Source organism: Ambystoma mexicanum, chromosome 2q (genome assembly GCF_040938575.1).
Source record: "Ambystoma mexicanum isolate Mex_15411 chromosome 2q, UKY_AmexF1_1, whole genome shotgun sequence".
NCBI classification, from domain to species: domain Eukaryota; kingdom Metazoa; phylum Chordata; class Amphibia; order Caudata; family Ambystomatidae; genus Ambystoma; species Ambystoma mexicanum.
The window spans coordinates 108,288,709-108,311,359 of NC_090924.1; the positions used below are offsets into that span (position 1 = coordinate 108,288,709).

Below are 22,651 nucleotides of genomic sequence, written 5' to 3' on the forward strand. Positions count from 1 at the left end.
GCCCTCGCCAGAATTTTTGGGAACGAGTTATATCTTCTCCGGTCCCACTTCCAGTGAGGAGAAGGTCCAGTCACCCTGGGGACCAGCGTGGCTCTCCAAGGAGAGTGCTCGTGCGCTGCCACCCCCACCCTACTGTCAACCACGCCACTTAAGGAGCATTACACAGAAATAAGGTGCCTGCACAACCACCTTACAAGTGCAGGATGCCACACATCCCTACCAGGGGCAGCGACTCTGCCTAGAGCACCTGTGCACCCCATTGTGGCCCTCAATAATATGGAAGAAGCAGGGGCAGCGACTCCTCTCAGAGTGCCTGTGCACACCACTTCAGCATCTGCGCTGATACATCACATCTGGAGTAATGTCAGCAGAAGAAGCTGCATCTGCACCACCACGCCTGCAAGGGGGGTCCTCCCAACAATGTGGCTCGCTTGCACCCCTATGTGAATTTGACATAGACGGAGCGCCAACATCACTGGGACCACGGTGGGAACTATGGCGAGAGCACCTAGATATGTATTTCAACGCCACAGGGGAGAAAGACGACCTAACTAAGAAGTGCACTATGATCTATTCAGTTGGGCCCGCAGTCCACAAGCTCTTCAAGATCCTGCGCCCTGCAGATGACTCCTATAACACAGCTGTCAAGGCACTGACAGACTATTTCACCCCTATGATGAACCCAGACTATGAGAAATTAGTGATGCGCACTGCCATGCAACAAAGTGATGGAAACCTAGACAAATACCACAGTCGGCTGAGGCACCAGGCCTCGACCTCAGGGTGGGAAAAGGAAGAAGAGGAGGTGAGACTCCAAATGATCATTGGATGTCACTCTATAAAACTTCAGAAAGAAATTCTGCGAGAGCCAGGAATCACACTCCTCAGTATCCTCAAACTAGGTTGCTGGAGGCCAACAGGGGGCGCACAGGCAATGGCTGCCTGAGTGCACAGCTCCTGCCGAGGCCCGGGAATCCGAGGGGATTGAGCCCCCTCCCCGAGACCCCATCTGCGAGCACAACTTAGGAGGCCGACTCGGCACCCACCCGGCCCCCCGACGAGCGAAAAAACGGAGCTCGAGCTCCCCGGGGAGCCGGAGTACACAACCCGTGGCGCCTGGGCGGGTGACGCAGCAGGACAGGAGCGGCCTCGTGACCGCGAGCGAGGCGGTCTCACCCCGGGCGCACACGGCACCCCAGCCCGACTAGCCCTCACTCCCTCCATCAGCAGCCCCCCCCTCAGGGTGTGGGGAACGACCCGGCCAGGTCCGGGCCCATGCGACTTCGGGACTTCGGATTTCGGGGATGCGGCTGCGGATCGGCCCTCTCCGCCCCTCCCCCCGCGGCCTGAACCAGAACACAGAGCGCCGGGGCGGCCCGCGCGGCGAGGAGGCGGAATCAGGGGGACTGGAGCAGCGCCCCTGGGGAGACGGCATCCGCCCCCCCCCGAGAGTGAGGAGAAGGAGCGGGGCGTCCCCCCCCCCGGGGACCGCAACGCAGGCGTTCACGGCCCGCCGGAGGCCAGGGCAGCCGAGGAGGCGCCACCCGGGGGCCTGGAGCGTCGCCCCCGGGGACTCGGAGTTCTCCCCCCCGGGAGTGAAAGAAAGGAGTGGGGCGGTCCTACCCCCCCTCGGGAGTTATCACTGCCGGAGCCCAGTGCAGCAGAGCAGGGGGAGCCCCGGTGGGCCGGGGACCCGCCCCCCCACAGGCGGAACCCCAAGAGCAGGAAGACCAAAGGTGGGGTCTGTGGTCCAGGGCCCCCCCCCGGAGACAGCACGGCCTGAAGCGGGGGTGACCAGGGTGCGAGGCCCCCGCCAGCAGTTGGTGGGGAGTGTGCCCGCCCGGGGGTGCCCCCCCCAGGACTCACGGAGCGAACCACAACGTCCTCCCCCCCTTGGACTGGAAGGTCGGGCCCCCTTGAACCAACATCCCCCCCCTCCAGGAGACTGGAGGAGGCCCCAGAAGTCCACGAGACACTGGAAAAGGGTGTGAGGCCCCTGCCTGGGAACAGATGGGGTGTGTGCCCGCCCCCCCGGACTTTGTCACCCCATTTGGAACACCTGTGGAGCGCACAACCCAAGTAAGGAAGGACGGGCCAGCAGGGGACCCCCCACCCCCCGTCGGGTCCGCGGGGATCCAGACGACAGGACACAGGAAAGAATCACATGAGCTGGAGGGAAGCCTTGCAGAGATACCGCTTCCGGGGGGGGCAAGAGGTGACAAAGGCTTAACCTGCGAAGGGACCATGGCCCAATCGGGGGACGCTTCCCCCTCCTCGGCGGCAATGGAAAGGGGCTTTGCCTCGATCCTGCAGGAAATAAGGGACATGCGCTCTGACATTGCCCAGAAATTCGAAAAAGTGGACCAGAGAGTGGACAAGATTGAGGACAGGCTGCTACAGGTCGAATCCGACCAGTCCTCCACAGCAGTCCAAGACGTACAATATAGCATGAGGCTGGAGGCCCTGGAGAGGAGGGACGAGGAGAGGGCCCGGGGCAAATGGACGATTTCGAGAACAGGGAGAGGAGGAACAACCTCAGAATCTTTGGGGTGCCCGAAATGGAGGGGGAAACGGAGAGGGACGTCACCAGAGCAGTACGAGACATCATCACTCTCTTGTTCACGGAGGAAATGACAACCGAGCCAACTTTCGACAGGGTGCACAAGGCGGGGGGCAGGGCAGGGGCCCCCCGGTCTATTCTGGTCCGGTTTCACTACTACTCAGAGAAGACGAAGGTGTTGGAGGAGGCCAGAAAGGCTAGGGAAATCACCTACAACAACGCCCAAGTTTCTATATGCCAAGATCTCTCCGCCTACACGCTGGCCAGGCGTAGGATGTGCCGCCCTCTCACACAGGTGCTCAAGGAAAAGGGAGTGCGCTACAGATGTGGCTACCCCTTCTCCCTGACTTTCGAATACATGGGCCAAAGATCGACCCTGATCACGGAAGAGGACATAAGGGGAGCCATACAAGAATATGAAGTGGACACGAACCCCCGGAGGAGCCCATCGGGGCCGGAGCACGGGAGACCCGGCGGCCCAGGTCCGTCCGGCGAGAGGAGGAAGCGCACCGGCGTGAGGAAATTCAGGAAAATGAACACCCCCTCACCATCAAAGGACGGAGAACGTAACGACTCCGTGGACTGAGCACGGGGGCACCCTGGTGTGCCCTGGTTGGAGGGACGCAGACTCAGAGGATTCACTACTAACAACGTCCCTACGACCTGCAAGTAGGTGGGGTTCGCAGAGGGGTCACAGACGCGGGGGATCTTAGGGGGCTCAAGGAGGTGAGCTTCTAATGCAGATTGCCTGGCCGAGGCGGGCAGGCTGGTGGTTCGGCCAAAAGCCGGCGATGGCAGAACTACTTGGCTGGACGCTGGGGCGGGGGTTGGGGGGACCGAGGGAGTTGGGGAAGTTCAGTTACGGTTCGGGGAAGGGGGGCAGTTGGGGTTTTGTCTTAGGCCCACCCGGGGGGAGGTGGTGGGGGGAAAAGGGGAACACAGAGTTGATACAACGGAGCACACGAGGAGGAGCGCAGGGGAGGAGTTGACCGAGAGAGAGGAACACAGTGACCATGGCTGACGGGCTGCCCGCCCTGGGGGTGGGCTCACTTAATGTCCGTGGCTTAAATACCCCCACCAAGAGGTCCCTGCTTTGCAGGGAATTTAGAAGGGCACACCTGGATTTTCTCTTCGTTCAAGAGACTCACTGGCCACTGGGGAAGGAGCCCAAAATGCGGGGAGGGGGAATTGGCGAGGTCCACAGTGCATCCCACAAGTGCAAAAAGAGAGGGGTCGCCATCCTAGTAGCAAAACATGTGGGCTTTGAGAATGAAGCCACGCTGAAAGACCCTGGGGGCCGTTACCTGCTGGTGCGGGGGTCCCTGCAGGGGGCCCCACTGACCCTAGCTGCCATCTATGCCCCAAACGAAGGCCAAGCCCAATTCTGGGAGGAGGTGGGGGACAAACTCAAATACTTCATCCATGGCACGGTGGTGGTGGGGGGGGACTTCAACATGGTTCTGGACCCCATCCTGGACAGGAAACGTGCAAGCCCGCAGTCCTCCAGGGCTGCGGACGAGATCATGGCGTGCACCTTCCAAAAAGTCAACCTAGAACTGGGCCTGTCGGACACGATCCCCGTCCCCAGAACAGACTCCCCCTCCTTTACATATTATTCAGCCATCCACATGTCGTTCTCCAGGATAGACTACATCCTGGTAGACGAGACCCTACGTCCATTTGCCTCGGGCCACAGGGTAGACCCCGTCCCCTGGTCGGACCACGACTTGGTCCGAGTTACAATAGCAAGGGGAGGTCTACACGAACGCAGAGGGAGATGGAAGTGCAACGACTCCCTGTTAAAGGACGAAGTCCTATCCCAGGAGGTCCTCGAGGCCATCACGGAATTCTTTGAACTTAATGACAACGGGGAGGTGGGTTCACATACCCTCTGGGACGCCTTTAAGGCGACCTTACGGGGAACCCTGATTAAAATGGGAGCCCAGAGAAAAAGGCAAAGGGAGGGCCAGGAAAGGTACCTCAGGGAGAAAATCGCCCTACTCCAACCTGGGGGTCCCCCCACGGTTCTCCTAGACCGCAATCAGGTGACCGCATTGGACGACTACAGACTCCAATTGAAGGATCTCCTTCTCCACAAGACGGAGAGGAGTCTCCAACTGGTCAAACAAAAGTACTATGAAAAAGGGGACAGGGCGGATAGGATTCTGGCTTGGAAACTGAGGGAGTGTCAAAATCACCAGGTGAGTAACCTCCTTTCCCAACCTCCTCCTCACCTGAACCTTCGGAGATGTTGTCCTTGGTTTCTGTGGTGGGTCTTCTCTTTGCTTTCTTGTCTTCGGCAGGCAACTGCCTTTGGAATGTCTTCTTCTTCTTATCGCGTAAATAAGGCCTGGCTCCCTCAGAGGCCACCTTGACAGGGAAGGAACACCTGCCCAAGGGGAACCCCGAGGAGCCAAACCTCCAATGGCAGGGAAAAAGCCGAAAAGGCACAAAAATCCCTGGTAGGATGTATTTCTTCCTTGAGATGGATAGTCAAAGACTGTAGATGAATTGGAGTCTTTTCTTAGCAACTTCCAGTGTTGATGCGGAAAACGGTATAAGGAAGCTTGGACTTCGATGGGAGTCTGAAGAAGGGAATTATTATACAGAAACAGTTCCCACTTACCGAGAGTTCTGGCAGACCCCAGAGAGTGAAGGTACCCAAGTCGTGATCGCGGATGCCTAAAATAAACAGCTCCGTGACCACGAACAAGACAGGAGTGCCGCGGCGCTGTGAAATGAAGAGGGAAACAGTGCCGCGGTCAGGGAAAGAAAACAGAAACAATACCACTGTAACAATACCGAGTAAGTGCGAAATACAGAACGAGCGGACAGGACAGAAAGAAAGACACGAAGGAAGGCAGAAACTGGAACACAGGCGAGAAGGGAGAGAATACAAGATATGAAGGGCAGAATGAACGGAGGGATGAAAAGCCAAAGGCTAAGCGGGAACTCTCTGGAAGGACGATCCGTAGCTCGCAGCGTTGAAGAGTCTGAAGGAAACACAGATACAACGCGCCGGAAAGGGGGCGTGGTTGTGTCTTATAGTCCAGCGACGCCATGTTGGGTGAGGACTAGACCGAAGTATACTATTCTTAAAGACGCCATGAGCTCCACAGCTTCCATGGACGGATCCTGACAGGGAGGTGCAGAGAAGCCGATTAGTGAAAGAGGTCAAGAACGAGGTGGGAAAGGTAGGCTACGACACACCCCACATTGGCGATGCCTTCCGCCGATATTATGAGAAACTATATTCGTCCGAGTACAATGGGGAGGAGGCGGAGATGGTGGGGTTCCTGAATTCAATCCAGATCCCGGCCCTGACCAGGGAGATGGCGGAGGGGTTGGAGGGCCCGGTGACCGAGGACGAGGTAGAGCGTGCGATTGGAGGGATGAAGGTGGGCACTTCCCCGGGCGAGGACGGGTACTCGGTCTACTTTTACAAAAGGTTCCGCTCGACCCTTTCCCCCCACTTGGTAAAAGTGGTCAACGCGGTGCTGGAGGGGGGGTCCCTTCCGGACTCCATGATGGAGGCAATTATTGTGGTGCTCCCCAAGGACGGCACGGACCCTAGGGATTGCTCCTCCTACCGACCCATCTCCCTGTTGAATGTTGATGTGAAGATTTTGGCCAAGGTGCTTGGGGGACGGTTGGAGGGGGTTTTGCCGAAGCTGGTCCACGGCGACCAGGTAGGATTCATTAGGGGGAGACAGGGCTCAGACAACATCCGGAAGACTATAGACCTGATGCACTATGCCCAGAGGTCAGACTTGGACGCGAGCGTCCTGTCCCTAGATTTGGAAAAGGCGTTCGACAGGGTGGAGTGGAGATTCATGGAACTTACCCTCCAGAAAATGGGCTTTGGTCCACACATCAGGGACTGGGTGGCGGCTTTATACAGGGCCCCTAGGGCCAGGGTCCAGGTCAATGGCGGGTTGTCGGAGCCCTTCCCCCTGTCGCGGGGGACAAGACAGGGTTGCCCACTCTCCCCTCTAATCTATGTCCTCTCCATGGAACCCCGACCCATAGCAGTCAGAGCTCACTCAGAGATTAAGGGGATTAAGAGGGGGGAGGTGGAATTTAAGCTCTCCCTGTTCGCAGATGACATCCTGGCTTACTTAGTAGACCTGAGATCCTCGCTCCCCCTGCTCCTCTCCGATGGCTACCTTCGGGCGTTTCTCTGGTCTCAGGATCAATGCGTCCAAATCAGTCCTGCTCCCTATGAGAACCCGGGACCCGGGCTTGGACGCTCTCGCCAGCCTGGAAGGAATAACGGTGGGGAAGGCCTCCATTCGATACCTGGGAGTCCTCCTCACTCGGGACCTAACCAATCTAGCCCCTGCTAACTATGACCCCGTTGTGTCAGGAATCACTGCAGATTTGAGTAGGTGGAGGTCGATGATTCTGTCTTGGTATGGCCGCATGACGGCGGTGAAAATGAACATTCTCCCGCGACTACTATATCTTTTCACCGCCCTCCCATCTGTAGTCCCTGACCGGACCTTCAGAGTCCTCCAGAATGCGGTGCGGGAGTTCATATGGCAGGGCAAGACCCCGAGAACTGCCAATAGGGTCCTGACCTTACTGAGGGAGGAGGGAGGGTTTGGGTTACCAGACTTTCAACTCTATTTCCGGGCCGCCCAGCTACGCGTCCTCCTAGAACATATGAAAGAGGGGATGGGCACTTACTGGTCATACCTGGAGGACATTGACGCTCACCCACTGAAGATTCGAGACCTCCTTTGGGCCCCTAGCAAGTTTATTCCGAACAGACTCAAATCCCACCCAACCCTGGGAGTCCTCTGGACGATCTGGAGGGAGGGCCCCCAGACGGCACACCTAACATCGTGGCCATCACCGATGTCCTCCCTTTGGGGTCACCCCCTCAAATTGGGAAGCAGGGGGTTCCGCAATGCCCAGTCGTGGTCTGACTTGGGAATGGAGTGGGCGGGGCAGATGCTCAGGGAAGGAGAATTCCGGCCATAGGAGGAACTGAGGGACGCCCTCGGTCAGGGGTCCCTCTCCATATTTGAATACATCCGCCTGAAGGGAATTCTATGTGACCAGGCCTGGGGCCAGAACCTGAAAAGACAGCTGACCCCCTTCGAGAAACTACTGGACTCGGCAACCTCCAGGAAGGGTGCGGTATCAAGGATGTACAAGCTACTGAACATGGTTAACCTAGGGGAGAGAAGGGGGTTCCGCTCGTTCTGGAATGACTTAGCGGGGGATGAGATCTCGGAGGACGCCTGGTCGAGAATATTCAAAATAGCCTTCCATGGGAACTTATTCACGGCGGACATGGAACACAACTTCAAGATCTTACAGGGGTGGTACAGAGACCCAGTGAAGTTGCCTAAAATGTACACGGGAGTGTCCCCCGCATGCCCAAGGGGATGTGACCAGGTCGGTACGAGAGGGCACATGTGGTGGCACTGCCCGAAAGCCCAGGCATACTGGGAGAAGGTGAGGGGCTGGATCGCCGAAGTTTCTGATGAGCTTCTCCCCCAGATCCCCCTGACAATGCTGCTGGGCCTCCCCCGGAGGACACGGACATACCCCGATACCCTAGGATGTGGGAGACAATGTTAAGGGCGGGAAGGGTTGCACTGGCCCAGAAATGGAAGAGCCTGGAGACCCCATCGATGGAGGACTGGCTAAAAAAGGTAAAAAACATGTACCTGATGGATAAACTGACGGCAATGATGGACAATGACTTGGGCTCTTTCCATGCAAACTGGTACGGGGCACAGCAGACATGGGGCTGGGATGTGCATTGATCCTCAGAGGGGACAAGGAGTGGACAGGGCCCTTGGCCCGGGGGACGATGGTAGTTCATCAGCCATTCTAATAGTCAACGCTCTCGCTCTTCCCAGAGCTCCAGACTTTCGGAGCTTACATAGCGGCTCCCCAGCAAAACGTTTCTATGAGATCTAAGTTTTTTGGTTTTTTCCCTTTTTGTGGGGGGGGGTGTGTGCATTTCGGGTGGGTGAGGGGGGGGTTTGGGCCTGTTACTTGCACAATATGTGAAAATGTTTTGCGCCCTTTTGTTATATTATGAAAATGCTAATAAAACAAAGTTGAAAAAAAAAAAAACTAGGTTGCTCTCACAAACTGGCAGACATAAGGGCCTCCAAAATGGAGTCGGCCCTGAAATCGGTCCAACTTGAGGAAGTGTGCACTGGAGGACGACAAACTCAGAGAACCCAGGGGACAAGAAGTGCTTGATGGCAAAAGAAACCGATGAACACCACCACTACAGCCCCCTGCCCACAGTGTGGATATGATCCTCCACATGAGAAAGACTGCCCAGCAAAAGGGTACATCTGCACAAGGTGTGGAATCCCAAATCACTTTGCGCGAGTGTGCAGAGCCTCAGCCCCAACCAGCGTGCCAAGGGGAAAGGAACGCCCCAGAGGCTTCCCGCAGGAGAAGGCGAGCCCATCCGCCAACACCACGGACCCCCCTGGTGCGAGCTTGGGAGATGAAGAAGACGACGTTTTGTTCGTGTCAGCAGTACTCACTGTTGGTGGACGTGGAAAACACCAAACTTGGTGTGCAGTGACCATCCTGAATAACCCCGTTCACGTACTCCTCGACACAGGAGCCTCTGTGAGCGTAATGGCTGATGAACAATACCGGACATTACCAGGACCTCCTGCACTTCAAGAAAAGAGTATGCATCTTCACTTTTGGAGGCAAGACTCCTCTACCATTGGAAGGTGCATTCATCACTGCTGTCCAGCATCACGGCGTATCTATACGGGCAAGGTTCTACGTCACAAAACTATCAACACAAACGCTTCTTGGCTGTGCAGCAGCCGAAGCCCTGGGTCTCATCCACTTCGCACATGGAGTATTTGTAGAAGATGTTCAGATAGTGTCATGACCCATAGAACTTGCCCTTTCTGGACTTCCCGGTCCTTATCACGACGGGGCTTGTATTCCTTGTTACTCCCAACATGGCCGTGCCAAGTGACTTGTCTCGCACCAGCCTTCACGTCGGACAAGGCACGTTCTATAAATTGGCCACGCCCCCGCTGCCCCGCGCGTCTCAACGCTATCATTAGGTAGTGACTTGACGTATGTGTGCTGTTCGGCGAATCAACTATTCCTAGTTTCCTGGTTCCTTCTTCCTTCCTTCCACCCTTTCCCTCTATATCTGCTCCCGGAATCGTCAACCCCAGCGACCGCTACTTTTCTTCCTGGACATCCTGGAACTGCGACCTTCCCGGAACTCTGAACGTGCTCTGGAGCCGGACGAGACTCGAGCGAGCCTATACAAGACCTGATCCGTCCACAAGAGGAATCCTCCCGCGGAACAGAGCAAGAAGCGATCCCAGGTGAGACGGGGGGGAGATTTACGACAGTTTGAGATGCCAAACGACCGACACTGATACTGCTATGGAGAAAGCAGTCCAGGACCTCATGCGTGGCATGCAAGAACTCACACCTGAAGTACAGAACTTAAAAGCGGAGAATGCTGTGTTAAAGCAGCTTGTTTTGTCTCGAGACTCCGCTAACAAGGACAGTGTGTTACTGGGTGGAGTGGTAGACAAATATGATGGCTCGGCAAAGTCCTTATGTGGATTCCTGGATTCCTGCTTGGTGCATTTTACTTTTAAGCCCTACTATTTTTCAACTTCCAAGGCGAAGGTGGGCTTCATAATCTCACACCTCACAGGGAACGCGTTGACCTGGGCCACTCCCTTAGTCAACTCAGGAGATGCCCTCCCGGATGATTTTGATGGATTCATTCAGGCACTCAAAACTATGTTCGACTGCCCAGAACAGGTTTTTAGTGCTCAGGAACAGTTACTTGATTTCCGACAGGGATCCCAGGATATGCTAACGTATGTTACTAGATTCAAACAACTGGCCAAGGAAACGGATTGGTCCTCAGAACCAAGTTTCACTCTATTTTGCAGGGGTCTAAACGAGACCATTCCAGGCTCTTATGGATATAGCCATGCAAATAGACTTCCGAATCCAGGAAAGAAAGGCTGAAAGAAGAAAGACCAAGATACCCTTTCAAAAGAACTCCCTTGAGACTTCTGTAAAAACCGATCCTGCCCCAACCCCTGACATAGATCCGGAACCCATGCAAATAGGAGCCTTCCGTGGACCTATTTCCCCACAAGAAAGGATGAGAAGGATCCACACAGGCCTGTGCATGTATTGTGCCCCGGATAAACACCTTGCTAGAGAATGTCCTCTAGCCCCTCCACGGTGTTCGGGAAACGCCAGCTCCCGATCCTAGATGGAGCGAGGTGTCGGGAGAGAGATGTTTGCTCCACATCAATTCCATCCTGGACAAAACAATTTGTTGATACTACAGGCCTTCCTGTCGCCCTCCAAGAATAAGACCTATCCCATTCTGGCCTTGGTGGACTGCGGAGCTATGGGAATTTTCATTGATCAAGACTGGGTTGTTAGTCATCATATTCCGTACGAGACACGAAACACCGTGCAGGCAGTGGAAGCAATCGAGGGAAGACCCCTCTCTTCAGGACCCATAAGCCTGCAGACTAAAGAGATCCAACTTTCCATAAACCATCATCATGAGCGGATTACATACGACATCATTAAGTCAGCCCATTACCCCATGGTATTGGGTATGCCCTGGTTACAAAAGCACAATCCGTATATCAATTGGACAGCAGGATCATTATTCCTGGGCTCAGAGTTCTGTATGTCCCACTGTCTATCCCTGGATCCCTCCTCGACACCTCCTAAAGAACCACCAAGATACCAAACAACACCACTCATGGTTTCCAATATCATACAAGTTCCAGGGATATGCTGATGTATTTTCTACTGCCACAGTCCAGGCCTTACCCCCTAACAGGCCTGAAGACTGTGCCATAGATACAGATCCCTCAGCAGTGATTCCCTTCGGCAGAATGTTCATTCTTTCCGAACCTGAGAAAAAGGCCCTTCGGGAATACCTAGACACCAATCTTGAAAACGGCACCATAAGACCCTCAAAATCTCCAGCGGGTGCTTCGTTGTTCTTCGTTCCCAAGAAGGACACCAAGGAACCCAGACCTTGCCTCGACTATCGCGGCTTAAATCAATGCACCCTCAAAGATCGGTACCCATTGCCCCTGATCTCGGATATCCTGGAAGCTGTGAGAGGCGCCGTAATATTCACAAAGTTGGATCTCCGGGGTGCCTACCATTTAATCCGTATCCGAGAAGGAGACGAATGGAAAACAGCCTTTAGAACACCCTTTGGTCATTATGAATATCTAGTCATGCCCTTTGGACTAGCTAATGCTCCCGCAGTCTTTCAACGTTTTATGGATAGGGTGTTCTTTGACATGTTATTCCTCTTCGTCATTGTCTATCTGGATGACATATTGATTTTTTCCAAGGATCCTCTAAAGCATGAAGAACATGTAAAGGCAGTTTTACAACGACTCCGTGAACACAAACTTTTAGCCAAACCCGAAAAATTCTTGTTTCACGTTACTTCTGTTCACTACCTAGGATTCATCCTTAGCCCAGAAGGAATTGGTATTGACCCTTCAAAGGTAAAGGCCATACTGGCTTGGCCCGCTCCCACATCTGTGAAACAAGTTCAATCCTTCCTGGGGCTCGCCAACTTCTACCGGAAGTTCATTTCTACCTTTTCCGAGATCGTTCAGCTGATCGTTGCTCTCTTGAATAAAGACACCCCCTTTATCTGGTCTACACCGCAAGATAAAGCATTCCAACGATTGAAGACAGAGTTCACGCAAGCCCCCATCCTGGCCCAACCCGACATAAATCGCCCATGCCTAGTGGAAACGGATGCCTCTAACTACGCCATAGGAGCGGTCTTGAAACAGGTACTTGAGGATAAACTGGAACACCCCATTGCTTACCTCTCACGAACCCTGACTCCTAGCGAGACACACTATTCTGTCCTGGAGAAGGAACTGTTAGCCATCCGCCATGCCTTCACTGAATGGCGACATCTACTTCTGGGTGCTAGATATCCAGTTCAGGTCCGCACAGACCATCGGAATCTCCAAATTCTACAGTCGTTGGAGTGCAGGAACAGTCGTCAGGCGCGTTGGGCCTACTTCTTTGCCCAGTACAAAATACCAAATCACTCATGTTCCCGGATCACAAAACATGATTGCTGACGCCTTATCTCGACATCCTGACTACGTAGCCACTGAAGACAAGGCCTATCCTAAGATGTTTCCCCACACTATCTTTGTAGCTCAAGCAGTCAACCTCCTGGAAGAAATCCGAGTGCAAACCCAGTCCTCTGACCTCTGGAAGGATATTTCAAGGAAGAATCCATGGAATCTAAGAGTTAACGAAGGATATTTATTCAAGGACAATGCACTGGTCATTCCTACACAGAAATTACAACAAAGAATAATAAACCCCTGCCATGATACCCTTCACTCCGGACATCGTGGTGTAACTAACACCCTCCATCTTATACAAACACAGTTTTGGTGGCCTGGAATGAAGACCGACGTACAACAGTACATCAAGGTTTGTGCTGTCTGCGGTCAAAACAAACATGATAACAAGAGACCGGCGGGTCTTCTACTGCAACCATCGCTGCCAACAAGACCATGGGAATTTATTGCTACAGACTTCATTGTGGAATTACCACCTTCCCGAGGATACATGACCATCATGGTAACCATAGACTTGTTCACTCATATGGCTCACTTTACACCTCTGTATAAACTACCATCCTCCTCAGAACTTGCTGGAATCTTCCTGGAACACATTTTCCATCTTCATGGACTTCCTTCCAAGATCATATCGGACTGAGGACCTCAATACGTCTTACAATTCTGGAAACATCTGTGTTGTATTCTAGGGATCCAACGCGCTCTCTCATCAGGTTATCACCCACAAACCAACGGAGCCACGGAACGTGTAAATCAGACTCTGGAGCAATATCTTCGTTGTTTTGCCACCAAGGTTCAGGATGACTGGTCTCTCCTCATGCCCTTGGCCGAGTTTGCCTACAACAATTCCGATCACTCAGCACTCAAGGTCAGCCCTTTCTATTGCAGTCAAGGTTTTCACCCGTCTGTTTTACCTTCTGTTCTTCCACATCCCACACCAGTACCTACTCTCGTCTCATGGATTCAGACTCTCATCAACATACACAAGGAAGCCAAGGAACAATTGGAAGAGGCCCAGACACGCACTAAGCGTTATGCGGACTCCAAAATAAGACCAGCGCCTTCTTATTCTGTTGGTGATCAAGTCTGGTTGTCCTCGAAACTATTACCACGACATCTACGGCCAAACAAATTAGCCCCTCGGTACTATGGACCATTTTCCGTAAAGGAAATCATCAATCCTGTCTCATTCCGGCTCAAGCTACCAGACTCCTGGAAGAGAATACACCCAGTCTTTCATACTTCTCTATTGAAACCCTACATCCAATCCACCCGGAAATCCTGCAGACCCAGTCCTGTGATTGTGGATAATCAGCTGGAATATGAAGTGTCCAGAATATGCGATTCCAGGTATAAACGGGGTCGACTTCAATACCTGGTTGAATGGAAAGGATATCCTCCTAGCGAGAGAACCTGGGAACCAGTTTCTAACTTAAATACCCCTCGATTCCTTAGAAGATTCCATCTCATACACCCGGGCAAACCTGGTGGACAGGTCTTCGGAGGAGGCATGCTGTCATGACCCATAGAACTTGCCCTTTCTTGACTTCCTGGTCCTTATCGCGACGGGCTTGTATTCCTTGTTACTCCCAACATGGCTGTGCCAAGTGACTTGCCTCGCACCAGCCTTCACGTCGGACATGGCACGTTCTATAAATTGGCCACGCCCCCACGCGTCTCAATGCTGTCATTAGGTAGTGACTTGATGTGTGTGTGCTGTTCGGCGAATCCACTATTCCTAGTTTCCTGTTTCCTTCTTCCTTCCTTGCACCCTTTCCCTCTATATCTGCTCCCGGAATCCTCAACCCTAGCGACCGCTACTTTTCTTCCTGGACATCCTGGAACTGCGACCTTCCCGGAACTCTGAACGCGCTCTGGAGCCGGACGAGACTCGAGCGAGCCTATACAAGATCTGATCCGTCCACAAGAGGAATCATCCCGCGGAACAGAGCAAGAAGCGATCCCAGGTGAGACGGGGGAGATTTACGACAGATAGTGCTGCATCAAGTTCCCGGATATATTCACCGGAATAGAGCGAATGGAAGGGAAACCAATCTGGCTCCATATCGGCAATACGGTCCAGCCAGTGGTAATGAAACACAGGAGAGTGCACTTCCACCTGTGCAGGAAAGTAGAGAAAGAGATCCAAGACCTCGTCGACCTCGACATCATTGAGCGAGTCGAAGGACCCACCCTCTGGGTTTCCCCAATTGTTGTGGCCCACATGCCCAAAAAACCAGACAAAGTTCGTATTTGCATGGACATGCGGCTGCCCAACAAGGCAATCAGATGGGAAAGACACCTGATGCTCACTTAAGATGACATCATTGCAGAGCTGGAAGGAACAACGGTATTCTCCAACTTCGACCTCCGGCTCCTACTCCACCAAGACAGTCGGTACATCACGAATTTCACCACCCACGTTGGCCTCTACCGGTACAAACGACTAAACTTTGGCATCTCATTTGTCGGAGAGGTGTTTCAGAATGATGTGATGACATTCTAATACATGTCAGGTCCGAAAGTGAACACGTGGAAAGGCTAGAGAACGTACTGATAAGGGTCCAGTCACTGGGCCTAACCCTCCACCATGAGAAATGCAAATTTTTAAGAAACAAGATCGAATTTTTCAGTTTAATTTTTTCAGGATGGAGGAATATCTTCTGACCCAGCAAAAGTCAAAGACATTCAAGAAGCCAAACCACCTGAAATCGTATCGAAGGTGAGAAGCTTCCTGGGTATGGTCACTTATGGTGGGCGCTTCATTGAGAACCTACCGACCGTGTCAGAACCTCACCAAGCAGCCAACAGCCTAGAGGTAGTCAGCTCTCGAAAAAAAGGCGTTCCACAACATCAAAAAAGCATTATCTGATGAATGCATTCTGTCATTTTTTCACCCCCGGAAGAGCACATAGATCATCGTGGACGCAAGCCCGTTCAGGCTTGGAGCCATCCTCCCCCAGGCCAACAAAGACGGCACACTGTGCACCGTGGCATATGCCTGTCGAGCACTCTCACCTACTTGGCAAAGATACTCACAAATAGAGCATGAAGCCCTGGCAGTACTGTGGGGATGCTGCCATTTCCACAAATACATTTACGGAAAACCAGTGAAGGTGGTCACTGATCACAAACCTCTTCTCCCTATCATGACAGGCGGGTTAGAAAACTGCCCCCTCCACCCCATGCACTGAAAAATGGCTGCTCGCACTCCAGGAATACAATGTGGACCTGAGATACAGACCAGGACAAAACAATGATGTGGACTATTTATCTCGACACCCCAAACTGTCAAACACAGTCTTCTCCAAGGAGGTTGTGGCAGCTGGAGAGCACTTACGGCTCGTCATAGAGAGTTCCGTCCCCAACTTAATGGACATTGTGGAAATCAAAGCAGCCTCTTCAAATGAAGGGTGCTTCCGAATCCTCTCTGACACCTTGGTGTCAGATAAATGGAAGTCTGCTCTGGAAGACCTGGGCTCCAAGACGCAGGAGGCCAAACACACATTGGAGCAACTGTGGAAAATACGCTGCAAACTTACCTTCACTGACGACGGACTCCTACTGGTGATAGCTCTTGCTCACCATGGACACCAAGGTGCAGCCAAAACAAAAAGCTGTCTCAGACTCAGGGTCTGGTTCCCAGCATTAGAAACAAAGGTAGAAGACTTTATCAGTGCCTGCAAGTGGTGTCAAACCGCCGCCCCTCATGTCAGAGAACCAACCATCCAGTGCATGCCCAGAATTGAAAACCAGGCGAAACATTCCACATGGATTTCGGGTCAATGCAAAGAGACATTTCCTAGTGAATGTAGACCAGTGGTCCCGGTACCCCGCGGTCGAATTTGTCCCGTCCTTGGCCCTCCAAGACAGCATTCTTGGAATTTTTTTTTGCAACCCACGGTTTCCCCAAAGAGATATGCTCAGACAATTGCAAGTGTTTCCACATAGAGCATGGACAAGGATCATGTGAAAAACGAGCCCTGTTCCAATTCCTCCTCGAGTATAGGACAACCCCACACTCTTGACAGGAGTAGCTCCAGCTGAGGCTCTCTTCTGGAGATGCCCGCGCACATTTCTGCCCAAACTGGAGGGGAGAAATCCAGGAACAATAGATAATGGAGACATGCAAGCCCGGAGGGAAGCGACTATTGAGAAGGAGAACAGCAGGCGAGGACTGAGGGAGTATGATATAGCCAGCGGAGACAGTCCTGGAGAGAACTCGCCACTTGGAAGGAAAACTATCCCTCCCACATGAGCCATCACCCCTGAAGGTAGTGCGAGTGCAAGGCTTGCAAGTGACAGCCGCCGACAACCAACGGCTAGTTACATGAAACTCCAGCTTCTTCAGGAGGCTATCAGGCCCACCTCGGCTGCAGACCGACTGGTACGGACAAAACATGGACGCCACATGTCCCCATCCTGATGCAGGTGACATGGATGATACTTCAGGAGATCTATATCCAGAGGTGGCAGCTGAACCAACAGCCAGGGAATCCAGTCATCACCCAGGACCGGCCCCTGCTAGCGAGATGGAACAGCGCTACCCCGCCAGAGAATCGAGAGGTCTACTCCCTCTTACCCTACCTTCTGCACTTCTCTAAAATCTTATCTCTTCCATTCACCTCCCTAACACCTTTTGCTTCCTCTCCTATTTCTGCTACTACCTCTTCCCTCACCTCCTACTCCCTCTCTTACCTCTGCACCTCCCCACCCTCTCCTTCCTCTCTACCCCCTCCTTCCCTAACTTCTCTAATCGTATTCCTTCCATTCTTCTCCCTTACACCTTCTCGCTTCCTCTCTTCTGTTTCTCCCACCACTCATACCTCCTTCTCCCTCTCACACCTTGGTCCCTCTCTACACTCGCCTTACCTCAGCAATAATGTAAATTGTTCCTTGTACTGTTTTCTGGTTGTGATTCAATTGTTATTTAATGCTTGCTGTATTTTTCTTGTTCCTCTTGTAAAGCACTTTGGATTAAAGTGCTAAATAAATTCAATAAAATACAAATACAAGACTATGGGCCTCATTCCGAGTAGGGCGCAAAGGGATATCGGGCACCGTTAAGGACATCGGTGCCGGTAATCCCTTTGCGCCCTATTACGAGTCCCTTAGCGGGTCCCACTATGGGCGCCTGGTTTTACCAGGCACCCTTAGCAGGAGCCGCAAAGGGACCAGGGAGCAAATAACGGTACCGCAATTTGCGGTACCGTTATTAGCTCCCTCCCCATTCCCATTGAGCCCTTTAGGGGCTCAATGGGAATGGGGATTGCCTTTTTCAATGGGAATTTACCGGTCCCGCAAAGGTCGGACTACACCGCTAAGTCCCCATTGAACCAGGTCGGTACAGGTCGGAGTCGGTACCGGTAAAGGGCCTCATGCCTCCAATCTCAGAATGAGGCCCTTTGACCTGAGCACCTAAACAGGAACGCTTAGGGGACAGAAATCCCACCTGGAGAGAACCATGAGTCTCTCCACATGGGGTGGGTTTTTGTGAGTTGAATGTTGTTTAAAACCAGTTTGCACTTTCTGTTGTTCATAACTTGTTATGATGGCTAAGGTCGGTTGTTATAAAAATTGGGAGGAGTGTAGTGTCACGTGAACTGCAACATGACGTGCAATGTCATGACGCAGAGACAAGAATAAAGAGGCCTGCTTTGTGCCCTTTCAGACAGACGGAGCTGGGCCTGTGAACCATAAGCAGCGTGTCTGTCATCTGTTATGCGCTTCGCTGCACCACGCGTTCCGGCCACACAGACACAGCCACATATGAGCGGATTGCATTATTTTGCTACAAAACACACCAAATATCCTGTGGGGACATCACGTGATCGCGGGAGCGCAGTCTCGCGAGATCTCGGCAGAACGAGATCTCGTGGACCCGTGCTCCGAGAGAGAATGTTGGCGGAGCGCCAGACAAGAGGTCTGGAGACAGCACTGCTCCTGTTAAGGAGACACCATAACTGAGGCCCAGAGGAGCCCATTCAGCCTAGCTTCCAGGGCATAAGTCCAATGCCATAGGAGGCCTCATGGGGGCCCTGGAAGTCTACAGTGTGCCATCCACGTGCACACCCTGCCTCCAGTGAAGTAACTGGGCGGCCCAGACCGAAACTGTGAGTACTTGCTCCTGGCCCGCACATGGACAGTTCAGTTGTATAGCTCTCAACTCACCCGCTTTTGGCAGGTATCACCCGCCTTGCAAAGGGCTGACTCACCCGCCAAGCCTCCTGCACGCCCATTCATTCCAATGGGCGTCTCACCCGCCAAAAACAAAATCGGGTGATTTCACCCGCCATTGCAAGACAAATGGTTGAGAGCTATGACAGTTGACACACACTTGTGTATCCTTGCGTCCTGTCGTCCTTCGAGGCCACCACATATCCATCAATGCATTAAAGAAAAATACATTCTAAACTATTTCATATCAAAATTATTTTAAAAAACAGGTTTATGTATCATGCCTCCAAAACATTCCCTTTTAAATCCAAGGGTTTTCACGTGCACTGGTTTCCTATTGTGATCCTCTGCCGTTTAGGCCTCCGGTCAGCTTTTGTAATGTTATTATCCATCAGCAAAGGGGGTCTCCTGACAGAACAAAAGCAGGGGGCTGTCATCAATCAAGGAGGGACCCAGTTTCTCGGAGTGAAAAGCAGCTTTCGATGCTGCCGTTTAAATTGTCTTTAACCTGCAGGTCACGCCCTTGAGTGAAGCCAGTTTGCAGCCGTGAATCACTGCTGCCCCTCATTACTTTGGAAGCCTGGAGGTTTCTCGCTCTGCCCTGGAGACCCGGAAAAGAACGTAAAAACCCTGGTCTAGGCATGTTTGGCGCTCTCCATTCCGAGATGGCCGACGGTTTCGTGCTTTATTTATTTTAGTCCGTCTTCGTTCTTTAGTAGTGGCGTTCCTTGCTTCAGTCCTTTTTTTTGTTTTCTTAACCAGTATGCGTGACGCACACAAGTATCCAGCACGGAGGGTTCGTAGTAGCAAGTTGCAGCCGCTCAGTGACGAGCCATGGAGCGCGCCGGTGTAGCAGCTGAGTCTGGGCGGCAGAGGGCGTCAGGCCGAGGGAGGAAGATGTAAGTACAAGGCTCGGGCGGGTTCCGCTTGTAATCGCCCGCCATCCCCTACTAAGGAGACCAGTCATGTCGGTCAGAGCTATGGGAGTTGTGCGGCTAACCAGGCTCTCCTATTAAGAGGTTTCGGGATATTGGCGCTAATGCTCTTAATCCAAGCCGATGCTTCAGGGCCTAGTTGGCGGTTGTTTGGGGGGGTGGCGGCTCGCGGATCGCACCCCTCTGTATACGGCCCAACGACCAAGACCTCTGTGTTGTTTTTGTTTTATGTAAGGTAGCCCCGTTTTTGTTTAACTGTCCAGGACTCGATCGTCAGTGGATGCCCGTCGCGCCCTGAAACACCTGGTGTTTGTTAGTGTTCATTGATGCTCCTTCATGCAGTCAGTGGTAAAGTGTGCATCTCATGTGGCAGTTAGATTTCCAGGTCGCTGTGTACTTGCTCCTGGTTTATAGAGTTAGCTCTTATCTACTGGGTGAAGCATGACACCTAGTAGGATGTGATTATTGCTCCAGTTCATTTTAAATTCTCCTTTGGCTCTTATTAGGGAGTCTGGCACACACAATTAAACTCCTCGTCTGTAAGTCATTGAGCTTTGTTTTAATAGAGATCCTCTTTGCAAGGTCATTATCTGGAGGACCCTGTTCAGTCGATTTTATGTTTTAGTGTTATAAAGTGCAGACTGGTTCCAGGGGTTGGACCCGCACATGGGATGTATGACAACCGATACGGAGATGTGAGGAGAACGCTGTTGTGTAATTGGAACTTTTACGTCTCAGCTTTGATGCTTGGGCGGGGTGGTGATAGAATGGGGAGGGGAACAGTGCTGTTGATAAAATTGTGCTGCCAGGTAGATTGGAGAAACTGCATGCCAGTAAGCATATGCGTGTTCAGCAACGTGTGGACTTGTTTTCAGGGTGTGAATCGGTTGAGTTGCTTGATGCTTGTCAGTGTTACTGTGGGGAGGCAGTTGGCATTTTTGTCAGTGTGTGGTTTGAAGGCCAGGTTTTGGCTGTGAGTGGATAGTTGTGTGTAAGGCAGGTGACGGGTACTATAGATGAAGGTCTGTGCATGGTGCTAGTGTAGAGGAGTGTAGTGTTGTCTAGGATGAACATTGCTAAAGTGACATTAAGGGATCAAGAGAATTCTAATGTGAAAACACAGCTGTTGCTGCCCAAGTAAATTATTTTTCTGTCACCTGCTCTTAGGGAAGGCCTTGCTTGAACGCAGTTTCAAACTGTCCGTACTGGCACACTGCAGTGTGAACAGCCTCTCGGGGTCTGAGGGCCCACTGACCTGGCCCTGTGTTGCAGGTGTTCTGTTCGTACCACCTCACTTGTATTTTGCAAGGGGCAATACTAGACTAACCATATCATTCCAAGATGGACAGTCTGGTACACTCCTATTGTACTCTTTCAAAATACCTGGAAAGGGGACATATGGCACCAATGAGGTGTCCTGTATACTTTGCATTGGAAAGGGGACAAATGGCACCAATGAGGATTCCTGTATACTTTGCATTAAATCACAGAGCATTTCAGGACCATAACAGCGATCGGAGAACTCTACATGTGATAAACAAGTCTGCAATTAAAGGGATTGTATGTGTGAATCTCTAAATGCATAACTGATGCATGGCTTGGTGCTCACATCGTTCACAATGCTCACACTAATGTTTGTAACCATGAAGCATACATTCTCATTTGGACAGCTTACGTTTTTTGGATACGATTATGAAATGGCTGCAACATCAGCCACTCAAATAGGGTACAAGGGCTCTTTTGCTTCTTGTTTCTGAAGAATTTTAGAGGGGGAAGGGCTGGGTCTCAGTGTAGGCATGGCCAACCCCAATACAGAAACATCTTTAGGGAATTATATCTACAGACAGGGCAGGATACCGCACAAGAGCGACCCAATAAACAATGCACAGAAAGGCTACACAAAGGGTTGTACCTGTTTCAAACTTGAGGCTGTCCAGTAATAAGCAAACGCGTTTTAAACAAAACGGGCTTCTGATGTGTGGTAAAGGGCCCACAGTTCCTCAGCCACTACTAACTACCCTGTCACCATTGCTCAGGCTAAGGGGGTTATTTTGGCAAAAAAGATCAGGCACATTTTTTAAATAACCAAGCTGGCCTTAGCATCGCTTATTAGTGCTGGCCTGCAGCAAGTGAAAATAATGGTGTGGCAGTGTAGAAAGGGCATTTGGCCTCGTGGATTTACAATTTGAGGCAACTTCTTTGCTTGCTTTATGTGTAGTGTGGGCACAGTATGGCATGCTCGTCAGTCACATACACCAAACAGTCCAGTGTGCTCTTGTTTGGACATAGGGCACATCAGACAAAAATGGGTATATGTGCTGTTGCATAAGGAAGCACCACATGGACACCATTAACCAACAGGGTGGCGACTTGTGCAGCCCACAAATCATTGCTGCACACATCACTGCATTGATTTGCCATTGACTTGTCTGCATGGTGACACACAATGAACTCCACTTTCCTAATCAAGATGCCAAGTGACATAGCGTTTTCATCTGGTGTGCTTGCTAGGCAGTGGCTGGCTTGTTTAGACAAGAGCTTTGATGCTGGGAGGATGCATCTAGTTCAAGTCCCAATGCAACGACTAGAAAACTTAAGCAAGAACATTACAGTTAAGCTTTCCAGGGATGCCCCATATGTAACTAAAACGTTTTGGTGTGTCAAAAGAGACACGAAAAATAGTTTTGTGTTGCACGTTAATTCTCTTTTGCATATGTTTGGTCCGCTAACGGGATACTTGTGCTGGCCTGGTGAATAAAAATTACTCATGTTTAGTTCTTAACACTGAAATGTTATACTGTATAAAAACAATGGCTTGTTAAATGGGCCATCAG

General features: G+C 51.9%; 1 protein-coding gene across 3 annotated transcripts in view; it reads left to right on the plus strand.

The window, feature by feature from the left end:
* RNPS1 (RNA binding protein with serine rich domain 1) overlaps positions 1-22,651 on the plus strand; it is a 337,071-nt gene that overhangs the window by 120,694 nt on the left and 193,726 nt on the right. The window contains exon 1 of one of the 3 annotated variants that reach the window (XM_069646965.1): positions 19,594-19,781. The exons of 1 other annotated variant lie outside the window; for it this stretch is intronic. In XM_069646965.1, coding sequence (XP_069503066.1) covers positions 19,717-19,781 — 65 coding nt within the window. In that variant the 5' untranslated portion in view covers positions 19,594-19,716. Of the gene's footprint in view, positions 1-19,593; positions 19,782-22,651 lie in introns of those variants that run through there. One more of the 3 variants, XM_069646963.1, reaches the window with a different exon arrangement.